Genomic DNA, 13,548 nt, shown 5'->3' on the forward strand with positions numbered 1-13,548 from the left:
CTTTTGTACAATGCAATACCAATGGTATGAGAGCTGATGCTTTTATATTTCCATTGCATAATGAATTTGCTTTTAAAAAAAACTTGAAACTAGCATGCTATAGGAATTTGTTTTGATATATGGTGAGAAATTTCTCACTGCTTTATGCCATAAATCAAGTAAAACTGAAGATTCAAAAATATGTCATATTATACACTATAGTTAAGCATAATCATGCTTCGAAATGTGGTTGGAGGAACTTAGTTGAAACATATTACACCTTTGTTCTTCAGATTATTTTACTTCAAATCTTATAGAATCACTTAGTCATGAGTTTATTGATTTTAGCAAACTAATTTATTAGATTAACTTTGCTCACTTAAAAAATAGTCATCTTTTCTGAAAATGTTTATTAAAATATATAGGAAATGTCTTTATTGTAACTAAAAGTGGCCAAATAGAATATGTACCATGCTATAATAGTAATTATTTACAATATATTTTCAGAAAAAAATGATAATATTCAAATTAAATGCAGGAAAGAAAAAAATCACATTTTCAACACTTTATAGTTCCATTCATTTGTCATGCTCTGCAATTAGAAGATAATTTCACATGTTTAGTTTTCTACCTATTCCAGGAAGTTTGTGTCAACATTTTTTTTCGCCATTATAAACTGTGATTCTCTATGGGACCTTTTCAGCTTTGCACGCCGATTTTGGAACCAAATCTAAAATTAAGGAAAAATAACATAGGTCTCAGAAACATTATTTTATTATTCTTAATATTTCAATCAGCATGAGCAACAACTAAATTTTAAAATTACCTGGATTCTATCTTCCTCTAGATTCAATTTTCGGGCTAAGTCTTCTCTGATATCAATGCCAGGGTAGCAGTTTACTCTAAAGACATTTTCCAACACTTCAATCTAAGAATAAGGAAATAATTCTTTAAAATGTTGGTCTTCACTATGTCACCGAAAATGGGCTTTAATTTCCACAGCAAAATAACTGCATTTAAAGCTTTGGCAATTAACCTGAATGCCTTTTTAAAAATGATTATCTAGAAATTGTTAAAATTTGATAGTCTATTGTTTCATTAATAAGGCTTCTAAACTGAGGTCCCAAAATGAATGGGCTTCTGCTCCACAGGGTGTCAGTTAAAGCGTTTGTATTATTATTATTGGATGGAAAAACTTCCCACCTGGTTTTGAGTAAAAGTAGTTCTGGGTCTTCGGCCTCTATACCAACTCAATTCTCTTTTCAAAGACAGTCTTTCTGAGGCTGAAAAGTAATTTTCATATTTCAAAGCTCTTTCTTCTGGCATTGGGGGATCCAGAATGCAAGGGAATGCGATCCCACTGGGAAGGCTCGGGACATGTAAACATGTGTTACCATCTTTCCCTGGAAACAGAAAAATAAACCCCATCTTAGATGGCCACTCCCATGTTCCACAAAGTTCCATAAGAAGTAATCTCTGGAACTTGTCTTTAACTTCCTAGTGGAATTCTTCTGGGTTTCACAAAAGAACTGCCCCCTCATCAACTGAAAACCAAACAAAAATGAAGATCCTGCCTTGGTAATCCTGTCTTTTGGTCTCTGGATGTCATTTATTTTTCATTGAAAACAGATTTCAAGTATCTAGTGCGACACACACACTCACAATGCACGCAACACACACACATCTTCTGAAGTAAAAGCAGGTTGTTGGCATTTCCTGTGCATGAACTTTATATCCACTTGGATCTTAGGCTGCTACTCTCTTTATTTCCCATAGGACTCAGCTGGAGGCATTAAAAGTCCTAGATGCTTCAGTTATGTAATTGAAAGAAACTGCAGTTTCTCTCTATGTAGTATGACATAAAGGCCAAATTAAACACTGCAATGAAATAACAAGGAGTTTAAAAAATTAAGTTGTAGCATACCTGAGGGGCTGCAGGTGTCGGCCCAGGGCCTGTGGGGTGTCACTGATGGGACGCAGTCTTTCTTCTGGGCCAGTCCTAAGATGCTCTCAATTGAAAAGGAGCAGGGTGAGGGTTTGCTTTCCCCAAGTCGGGCACCTTCCTGAAGGCTGGGAGACATCCTGCCATGGGCTGCACACAGGCTGGCCTCTCCGTGGCTCTGCGCCGCGCTCAGGGCTGAGGCCTTCCTGCGCTTCACCTTAGAGCTCCGCTCACAAGGGGGCTGGGTTCAGAACGCCACTAATTACAATCCTGTCTTAGGAAGTTTTAGCATGTCAATGAACACTTGCCCAGCCAGCAGTTTAAGGAGTTAATTGTTTATTTGTTTGCAAGTAATTAGCAACTAATGGCTACACCAGGGGCCACCTACAGGGACAGAAAGTGTTATCTCTCCGAAGCAGAACACAGACTTAACTTTCTGGAAAGAAGTGATGCACAAACGTAGCACTCCTCTTTTATTTGAAATCATTAATGTATAAAATCATGCTTTTTATTCTGAAGTTTATACTTTCACAGACTCCAGTTACCTAAACATACAGGCAAGATAGGAGAGCAATCAAGTAATAAATATCTAATTTAAGTGAATTTTTGTCCAAGGAAATTGGAAAAACGAATAATCTCTTAATGCTATTATAGTAATTCTGATGAAGATGCCTGTTTTCACATGCATATGTAACGGTGAACGTTGCCAATGAAAACACAATGGCATTGGGAGGGCAGCACGCTGGAAAAGGTTGGCAACGTTATTAACACTGAGTGTAATTGTCTTCTAAGTGCCTGGATTAGTACGTAGGAACAGTTGCACCAAGTATTTTAAATAATTAGTGGGCTAATTCCTTTCCTTCACCTTTTCTTTTAAAGGAGAGAGACACAAGTTTATGTGAAGATTCATATGTAAGCACCTCCAAGCAATTTAAAAGCAGGGCTATTTAAAGAGAGTAATTTCTCTCCTTACCACATTTGTTTCAAACATAGCTTACTTTGTAAAGAAAAATTTCCCCCTTTTGATCTTTTGAGGGATGGAGCAGGGGGCAGGGGCCTTAAGAAGATGATAAAACTTGTGAAAAATAACCAAGAATAAAATACTTTAATTTTTTAATCCTTAAAAAAACTCGAAATTAAAAATAAAGTAGAACTGCTAATGGGGGGGATTTTGAAGTGGCTATGCCCCCTCCACTGTCAAAGGTATAATACTTGTAGTTCTTGTACTCTGCTCCTCCTCTTCTTCTAGTACCTTCTTGAAGATAAATTTAAGGGCTCAGGTTTAAACAACTGCCAGACTTTTCTTCAGGGAAGAGGAAAAGTAGTCTTCACTCACAAAGGAAATGGCCACTACAGGACAGAGCTCGACTCTGTCAGATTTTATCCTGTCATGATCCCACAGATGTTAAGCTAAATCCCTCCTTACGCAAACTCTCAGCTGAACAAAGGATCTCACACACAAAACACCAACAGGCACACAGAAGAATAGGTTTGGAAATACGCATGTGAAACCATTCTGAGGATGAATAAACCAGTAAGCATTTGTCCTTCATGGAGACGTTGTATATGGTGTTGAGAGGTGACCTTAATCTGGGAAGACTAGGAGGCAAAGCAAGAACTCAGGACCTTCCCAGATGTTTTTCTCTCCTTTAGACCTTCCTTCCTCCCACAATTTGTTGAGCACTGACTCAGGACCAGAAAAAACAGAATAGGAACTTCACCTGCACGCAGTTCACAGCAGCGGAGGAGGGCAGGGAACAAACAGTCATCACAAGTAAATTATCTAGTCTGTCAGTGCGCAGGCGCACCGCCCGCTGCCACAGGTCGGCCACGGCACCTGCTGGAGCAGCTCCAGTTCCCAGTTTCTTCTGTATTAACAAGTACATTCCAGTGTTTTAATTCAGCTTGATTTGATTTGATGTGGATTTACAGAACCCTATTTAAATACAGATGAGTAGATGAAAATAAAAGGCAGGAAAAAAATTCTCTAAAAATGTGTGGAAAACATTTTCTGATATATTCGTTCAACAGATATTTTTAGGGCACTTAATATGTGCCAGACACTATCTATAGATGCTAGAGATCAGCGAGGAACAAAACGTGGCAATTTTCCCCAAAGGCAATCAAAGCAGCAACAAAAATAAATAAATGGGACATGATGAAACTAAAAAGCTTCTGCACAGCCAAAGAAACAGTCATGAAAGTAAACAGACAACCTACAGAATGGGAGAAAATTTTTGCATCCTACGTATCTGATAAAGGGCTGATAACTAGAATATACTTAGAACTCACGAAAATCAGCAAGAAAAAATCAAATAACCCTATTAAAAAGTGGGCAAAGGACTTGAACAGAAACTTTTCTAAAGAAGACAGAAGAATGGCCAACAAACATATGAAAAAATGCTCATCATCTCTAATCATCAGGGAAATGCAAATCAAAACTACAATGAGATATCACTTAACTCCAGTGAGAATGGCCTTTATCAAAAAGTCTCCAAATAACAAATGCTGGTGTGGATGTGGAGAGAGAGGAACACTCCTACACTGCTTGTGGGACTGCAAACTAGTTCAACCTCTGTGGAAAGCAATATGGAGATACCTTAAAGCAATACAAGTGAATCTACCATTTGATCCAGCAATCCCATTGCTGGGCATCTACCCAAAAGATCCAATGACACTCTACAAAAAAGACACCTGCACTCGAATGTTTATAGCAGCACAATTCATAATTGCAAGGCTGCGGAAACAGCCCAAGTGCCCATCAAATCCAAGAATGGATTAATAAAATGTGGTAAATGTATACCATGGAGTACTATTCAGCTCTAAGAAACAACGGTGATATAGCACATCTCATATTTTCCTGGTTAGAGCTGGAACCCATACTACTAAGTGAAGTATCCCAAAAATGGAAAAACAAGCACCACATATACTCACCAGCAAATTGGTATTAACTGAGTAGCACCTAAGTGGACACATAGGTACTACAGTAATAGGGTATTGGGCAGGGGGGAGGGGGGCGGGTATATACATGCATAATGAGTGAGATGTGCACCATCTGGGGGATGGTCATGCTGGAGACTCAGACTTGTGGGGGGAGGGGGGAAAGGGCATTTATCGAAACCTTAAAATCTGTACCCCCATAATATGCCGAAATAAAAAAACAACAACAAAAGTGGCAATTTCAGAAAGTGACAAATACATCAGAAGGAGTGAACGAGGTGCTAGTGGTGCGGCATAATGGAGAGGGTGACCGAGGACAGTGGTCAGTGGTGGATGCTGGGGAAGGTCTGTCCACAGAGGTGGCACTTCGGCTGACGCTGAGAATGAGCAGCCAGCATGCCAAGAGCCTGCGAAAAAGCACTGCAGTCAGAGGGAGAGCAAACACCAAGTTCTTGCAGCTGGAAAGCATGTGCCATACCTGAGCTGAAGAAGGATGTTGCTGGAGTGCAGTCACCCTGGCTCCCGGATGCATTTGGGGAAGCAGGCCAGGCTGGGCGACTGCATGGACTTCACAAAGGCCACTAGAAGGAGTCCCAGTGCAGAGAAGCCAGGGTAGGGTGTCGCGGCCCGTGTACAGGACGGAGGATGAACACAGAACATAAAACACAAACACAGAACACAAAGAAAAACGCAGACACACATACAGACAGTTGACTCGAGTAATAATACACCGGGTCCGTTTTATTTTTATACTCTAAAAAATTAAAGTTAGTTCCTTGTACATAACCACCCAGGCATTGCAGCAATGGCCATAAATTCTGGAATAGCCTTAGGGAAGCAGATGTCCCCTGACTCAGAATCTCCAGGTGGTTGCTCTAGGCGCCAGGCATAGATCACGGGCTGAGATTAGCAAAGATGGGCAGGTTGCCACAGGGGGCATTTCTCATCCCCAGATTCTCTTAGGGTGATCCCCTAAGATCTTCGGCTGAACCCCTGTTAGGGACCGACCTTCCACAGCCCCACCGGACAGAAAAGCAGAGACATTGAGGATGCAATCACACAAGAGGAGGTTTATTTTCTGGCTAGCCAGGGTCCAAGCCCCAGAGCACCAACGCAGTGGCCACTCTCGCAGGCAAGGACCCCGACCGGAACAACGGCATGCCTTTTATCCCCACGGTGCACAAGCTGCACACAAGCCGACTACGCATGGATCATGCGTTGACCTTTAAAATGATTGGTTGCCCACTGTTGCCTTTTGAAATAATTGGCGGGTTGGTTGCCCTCTATTGCCTGATGGGCCAGTCGCCCGTGCTTCAGTGACCTCATCCCATAATTCCCCCTACAGCGGTGTAGCAAGCAAGCAATGACCAGAAGCAAAGGTTAGCTCATTGCCCCACCCAAGTAAATTCCCGACAATTGGAAGAATTCCTCTGCCCTTCCTCTGTCCTACAAATTCCTCTTCCCTACACCCCGGTGGCTTTGCCTGGCTTAGGTCGCCCCTCCCTTGAGGGGTCTTACCCATCATTGACTAACCAGCCATCTTATGGGGTGTTTATCATGTGGCCTCCAGACCCCCAATGCCGTGGGGCGGGACTGCTCTTGCTAGCAGCTCAGGTCCTTTGTTATGCCTCTAGGCAACACCTTTGTTTATCACAGGGAGCCTGTCCGGAACACATTACTTTCAAACACTCTGGGCAGAACACGTACATTACTCACTAACTTTAATTCTTAAACTAGGAAAATATATGTCAGTCCCTTACAGTAGGGTTTTAAGCTGGGACTGACATGGTAGCATTCATGTTTTCAAGACCTTACTCTGGCTGCTGTGTAGAAAGGGATTAGAGGAGGATGAGTGTAACCAGGGAGATAAGTTGGGAGTTATTTACTCAGCACATATTCACTGCGCATACCCTACATGCTGGGCATTGGTCTAGGTGTGAGGGATTTGGTAGTCACGACACAGACAATCCTTTAGGGGCAAGAGATGGTGGTCCTTGGACAAAAGGGTAACAGTGGGTTTGAGAGAGGTGCAATGCATAAAGAATTTGTGGAAGATTGAATAATTGAACACTTGGTCCCAATTCTTTAATCCCTAGCCCCTTGCTGTGGATTCATGGCAGACATAGTGTACTTCCTACCTCTTGACTTTGGGCTTGTCTGTGTGACTGGCTTTAGCCAGTCACACAGACACAGTCATGTGAGCAGAACACAGTCATGTGAGCAGAACACGCTAGCGTGATTGGTCTGCCCTCTTGGGCTTCTACCATCACCATGAGATCATCCCTGGGGTAGCTGCTGTCCTTCAGCCTGAGCCCCAGAATGGACACACATGGATTGTATCAGATCCCACTCCACCCTGCAGCCTGCAGCCAACCAAGTCAGCTGAGCCCAGCTAAACTCAGCCAAATACCCACTGACCTGCAGTTCTGCAGTTTTGGGAGTGAGAAAAATATTCATTGTTTAAGCCACCGAGGGTTGAGGTTAATCCAAAGCATTCTGGAGGAAACTGCTCTTTGATTCAGGAGTAGAAGAACATGTCTTGCTGATGGATTAGATATGGAGGTGAAGGAAAAGGAGGCATTAACAATGACTGTGTTTTGGCTTGAGCAAATACAGTGCCATTTACTGCAATGTGGAAGCCTGGGTTAGGGGAGGAAAGTTTTGGGGAGAAATGAAGAGCTCTAGAGTGGATAGCAAGTCACCACTGGACATATGAGTATGAGCTCAGTGCTAAAGTTCTATGTTTGTGCACGACCAGCAAAGAGATGGTCTTAAAAGCCATAGGTTTGTACAAGATCATTCAGTGAATGGTGCTAGGTACAAGAAGGGTCTCAGGACCACGTCCAAGGTGCTCCAATGTTCAGAGATTGGGGCAGAAATGGTGCTGGGGAAGGAGCAGCTGGTAAGGCAGGAGAAAAATCTGGAGACATAGTAGCAAAGCCAAGAGAGGGAAAAGGGTCAAGGAGAAGGATGGCTGCAACATCATCTCTAGTGGTCTCTGCTTCCACCGGTGACCCCCTGTGGTTTTCTATCAACACAGCAGCCAGAGGGATCATTTAAAAACATAAGTCTGGGGGCTGGGCACGGTGGCTCATGCTTGTAATCCTAGCACTCTGGGAGGCCAAGGCGGGAGGATCGCTCAAGGTCAGAAGTTCGAGACCTGCCTGAGCAAGAATGAGACCCTGTCTCTACTAAAAATAGAAAGAAATTAATAGGCCAACTAAAAATATATAGAAAAAAATAAGCCGGGCATGGTGACGCATGCCTGTAGTCCCAGCTACTCGGGAGGCTGAGGCAGGAGGATCACCTGAGCCCAGGAGTTTGAGGTTGCTGTGAGCTAGGCTGACGCCATGGCACTCTAGCCCAGGCAACACAGTGAAACTCTGACTCAAAATAAATAAATAAATAAATAAAATAAAAAATTAAAAAATAAAAACATAAGTCTGTTATGTCATGATTGTGCTAAAAAAATGGCTCCTGATTTCAGTAAAAGTCAACAAACACATCCTTTTTTTGTTTCTGACATGAGAATAGTGTTTCACTGTTAATAAAATGTCTACTGTTGGTTTCTAATATTAAATAAATGCTACCTATCTGCCACAATGTTATAATAACACAAAGATAAAGCCTATCAATAGTGCTTTATAGCTTCTAGAGCATTTGGCATATTTAATCTTCTCACAAATCCTCCACTATTTTGTAGCTGAGAAAACAGAAACTGAGTACAGTTGTAATATGCAGAAGTCACTAATTAGCAAGTTGCTAAGCCTTGACTTGCATTTTGTCTCCAAATGCTGTGTTCTATTGAATTTTTCAATTAATGGTCACTGGGACATCTTCACTAAAGATCTCACAGTATAAATATCAAAGTGTATTGATCAATTAAGAAAAATAAGTGAAAACCTTGCATATGATATAACCTCACTATCTTTCAACATTTATTTTAAAGTGAGAAATAAAGGACTGTCTGATATATGGACCCTGAAGAGATTTTAGGAATAATAAAGTTGAAAGTCCATATTTTAAACATCTAAAAACTGAGAGGTTTATGTTTTGTCTTGTTTTATTAACTTGGAAATCCACCTTTGGTAACAATTTATTTTTAAATTGTGTATTTGGATTAAGACTCAAATAGTTAACATCAGGAAAAATGTGTTTGGGCAGAGATTTCTGCAAACCAGCTATACAATTATTATGCTGTGAACATAATAAGAAATAAATGCAACGAGCAAGGCTTTAGCGACATGTGTCTCTTAAACTCTCCAGAGGAACCACATCGATTTGAGACTTTCAGTATTTTGCAGTGGTGTTATCACAGCTGACAGCAACCTTAATCTCCTGGGCTCAAGGGATCCTCTCGACTCAGCCTCCTGAGTAGCTGGGACTACAGGAGAGTGCCACCACACCTGGGTAATTTTTTTTCTTTTTTTTTTGAGACAGATTCTCACTCTGTTGCTCTGGCTAGAGCGGCATGGTGTCAGCCTAGCTCACAGCAACCTCAAACTCCTGGGCTCAAGCAATCCTCCTGCCTCAGCCTCCCGAGTAGCTGGGACTACAGGCATGTGCCACCGTGCCCGGTTTATTTTTTCTATATATTTTTAGTTGGCCAATTAATTTCTTTCTATTTTTAGTAGAGTCGGAATCTCGCTCTTGCTCAGGCTGGTCTTGAACTCCCAACGTCAAGCCATTCTCCCACCTCAGCCTCACAGAGTGTTACAATTACAGGCATGAGCCACATGCACCAGGGCCCAGTATTTTTAAATGTTAAAATGTTTTCTAAAATAAAAGGTTATTTTTTCCTGCAAAATCTTCAGTGCTTCCTAGCACAATGCCAAGACAAACATTCAATAAATATTTGCTGAATAAGCAAATAAATGAATGGATGGAACTAGCAAGAGATGACATTTGAAATCTGACATGGAATTTACATTTCCATTACATTACTATGTAACAGTAATTGTTTACTCTTTAAGTTCACTTAAATAAGGTTTACTAGTGTTGCCATTGCTTTTTAATGTGTAAGATAATCCCAGTTTTCTGTGAACTGTGTATGTACCACTCCAGGGCAATCCACAAATTAGAAGACATTATAGCATTCTGTAAATAAAATTTAGTAAGAGTCATGTTGAACAATTCCTATCTGCTGTAGTTCCTATGGCCCTCATCTGCTGCTGTTGTTCCTAGAGACAGTGTCTTTCCTAGTGGTTCCAAGGTTCAGAAGGGCAGGGTCTGTTTCATGCACACTTCTCTCTCTCTCTGCACCCAGCACAGTGCGTGTCACACAGGAAATGTTAAATAGAGGTTTGTTGAATAAGTTCATTCTATTTATAACATTTAAAAAACATTTCAGTCTTTACTATTCTCAAATCTCCAAAGAGTAAAGTTTCATAGTTTTCATTTTCAAATCAGTTAAAATTGTATGCAGTATTGTGGCCAGGCATGGTGGCTCACGCCTGTAAACCTAGCACTCTGGGAGGCCGAGGCGGGTGGATTACTTGAGCTCAGAAGTTCAAGACAAGCATGAGCAAGAGCGAGACCCTGTCTTTAATAAAATAGAAAAAAATTAGCCGGGCAACTAAAAATTAGCCAGATGTGATGACTTGCGCCTGTAGTCCCAGCTACTTGGGAGGCTGAGGCAGGAGGATTGCTTGAGCCCATGAGTTTGAGGTTGCTGTGAACTAGTCTTACCCCACTGCACTCTAGCCCGGGCAACAGAGTGAGACTCTGTCTCAAAAAAAAAATTATATACAGTATTGTGTCTTGCATATGTATAGCCCTCCATTTAAAAATTTGATATGAAATCATCTAAGATATAAATGCATTTTCATTTTTCAGAGATTCATTTTGTACTACAGTACATAGAGTAAAATATGATAGTCTCCTTCATGTCTATCCCATTTTCACCTCCCCAACTTACAGGCTACCACTACTAACAATTCAGTGCTTCTCTTGCCTGTCTCTTTAAAATACCTTGACATAAATAGGAGTATGTACACATACATATTTTTATCCACATGGAATCAGATGTGTATTCTGTGATGTGGTCTCCTCCTCCACAGTGTGATATACACACACACACACAGTGTCAGCACGTACAGCTCTACTTCTTTCTTCAACAGCTACTTGGCACTACATCCAGCAGATAAATCATAATTTATTGAACTATACTCCTGATAACGAGCACACAGGTTGTCTCCAATTTTTATTATAACAAACATAGCAATGAACACTTTCTGCATACATGTTAGGACACATGCAGTAATGTTTCCCTGGAAAGATTTCTTTGAAGAGCATATTATTTTTTGGTGGATGCTGCCATATTTACTTCTAAGTAATTTTTACTGATGAACACTCCCACCCAGTCTAGCCCTTGTTCTTATGTCCTCCCCAGATGGACATTGGGAACAAGAAAACCGAGGGCTGAGCTAAATTAGACTTAGGTTTTCCCCAGACTCTATAATATTCAAAGATAAATAGTTTAGGATTTAGGACTCCAAAGGGCTCAGGCCCCGGCTTTAGTGCCATTTAATCTAATCACTATAAATTAAATAGGAGTTGTCAGTTAACCCATTGTTTCTGGGGGAATAAATGTTATGGTTTTAAACAATTTAAAAACTTTTGAATCATAACAAACATTTATTAAACCTCAGCATATACCAGGGAGTGTACTAGGTACTTAGAATATAGAGTTGGAATCACTGTGCCCTCAAGAAACTCATGATCAGGAGGAGAGCAATGAATGTTCATTTTATTATGTGTGATAATGTGATTATGGTTAAGTAGAAAAATGCCCTTTTAAAAGATATTCTACTTAAATATTTACAGGTGAAATTTTGTGATGTCTGAGTTGTGCTTTAAAATACTGCAGGAAAACAGAAAGAAAACCAAGAAAGAGATAATTGAAGCAAGTATTGCAAAATTTTGATAAGTGTTGAATTAGAGAGATGAGTGTATGTGGATTCATTATTCTCTCCACTTTTGTAAATGCAAATAATAAAATTATCTTAATTTTCTAGGAACACCAGTAAGTACACACACAATTACAATATAAGAAAATAAAGACACAGGCATAAGAGGCTAAATAGAAAATTGCTCAAACCTGCTTGGGTGAGGCTGAGTAGAACTAAAGAGCAGTTTAGGAGCCCAATTCTGATGTCAGATTATATGGGTCCAAATTTCAGCTCCATGTCTTCTTAGCTATGTGACTTTGGGCCTGTTTCTTCTGCAATAAAATGGGATAATTGTAGCACCTAATTGAGGATCAAATGGCATAATATCTGTAACACCCTAGGAATAGTGCCTGACATGTAATAGACATTATATAAACTGTTTGCTATTATTTATTACCTTTATCAACATTATGAAGACTTTTCAGAGATGTCTTGACGCAGGGATATTTCAAGAAAAGGTCAGAGAAAAGTAACATAACTTAAGGCCAATGAGGGGTAGGGATGTGTATGGACTTATATGTCTGTTGAGAGGAGGGAGAGAAAGGAAGTTAACTGGATTCCCTTATTTCTAGCTTACATGACCAGGTGAATGACTGTATCATTACCTAAGAAGGGAATATAGAGGAGAGGGTTTATCAATCAAAATACTATGCAAATTACATTTCTTTTTTTTTTTTTTTTTTTTGAGACAGAGTCTCACTTTGTTGCCCAGGCTAGAGTGAGTGCCGTGGCGTCAGCCTAGCTCACAGCAACCTCAAACTCCTGGGCTCAAGCAATCCTCCTGCCTCAGCCTCCCCAGTAGCTGAGACTACAGGCATGCGCCACCATTCCCGGCTAATTTTTTCTATATATATTAGTTGGTCAATTAATTTCTTTCTATTTATAGTAGAGACTGGGTCTGCTCTTGCTCAGGCTAGTTTCAAACTCCTGACCTCGAGCAATCTGCCCGCCTCGGCCTCCCAGAGTGCTAGGATTACAGGCGGGAGCCACCGCGTCGGGCGTACATTTCTAATTACATAAACAAATGAACAAGTATTTGGCAAATTGAATTACTTCAGAATTAAAATAAAGTTTCTAGAATAAGATGGTAAAATTTTAGTGAAAACTGGCAGAATGCAAAGATTCTAAAACTACTTTAGCAAACAACTTTGTCTAGAAGAGTAAATATTATTGTCATACAACTCACACATATAATCTAAACAAGTTTGTTTTAGTTCTAGAAGACACTGCAAATAACATTATTTCAGAAGTCCAGCAATTCAGATATCACTAGAATTATTTTAAAATAAATATATATTTCTAAAAGGCTGTACTCAAGCAAGGCATCTGTCATGGCTGCCACCGGCCTCTCCCGCGGAGGCGCCGAGAGCCCTTAGTTCAGGCCCTCACAACAGCGGGCGCTGTGGTTCCGCGGCCGTCAGGCGCGGGGTCGCGCACGCAGGCCTGGCGCGGCGCCGCGGGGGAAGCGGCGTCTGGCGGAGCGCGCTCTTCCGCGCCGCTGCTGGCAATGCGGCGCCCTCTGCTCCACAGGGCTCCCCGCCCTCCGGCGATAGAGCGCGCACTCTGGGATACGGGCCGAGCAAGTCATGCCACACATAGGACTCGAGCGCGCCGGGGTGGCCGCAAACGCCCGGTTCCTAAGGGCGCAACTTATGGCACGCCTGTCCATCACGGTGTTAGCCAGCTAAAGTTTGCTCGGAGCCTTCAGTCTGTTGCCGAGGAGCGAGCTGGACGCCA

General features: G+C 41.4%; 1 protein-coding gene across 2 annotated transcripts; it reads right to left on the minus strand.

Moving 5' to 3' along the window:
- Nucleotides 1–260: 260 nt before the first annotated feature.
- On the minus strand, nt 261–13,279 carry HESX1 (HESX homeobox 1). 2 transcript variants are annotated; one of them, XM_076008820.1, is made up of 7 exons: nt 13,125–13,279; nt 12,209–12,332; nt 11,961–12,083; nt 1,904–2,162; nt 1,183–1,382; nt 806–907; nt 261–709 (listed from the first exon to the last, which is right to left on the minus strand). In XM_076008820.1, the coding sequence occupies exons 4-7, from the start codon at nt 2,058–2,060 to the stop codon at nt 611–613; spliced, it is 558 nt and encodes a 185-aa protein (XP_075864935.1). In that variant the 5' UTR covers nt 2,061–2,162; nt 11,961–12,083; nt 12,209–12,332; nt 13,125–13,279; the 3' UTR covers nt 261–610. The 2 variants fall into 2 exon arrangements, with proteins under 2 accessions (XP_075864935.1, XP_012621095.1); XM_012765641.2 differs by lacking the exon at nt 12,209–12,332.
- Between the last annotated feature and the right edge of the window lie 269 nt (nt 13,280–13,548).

This window comes from Microcebus murinus, chromosome 1 (assembly GCF_040939455.1).
Source record: "Microcebus murinus isolate Inina chromosome 1, M.murinus_Inina_mat1.0, whole genome shotgun sequence".
Lineage (NCBI taxonomy): Eukaryota > Metazoa > Chordata > Mammalia > Primates > Cheirogaleidae > Microcebus > Microcebus murinus.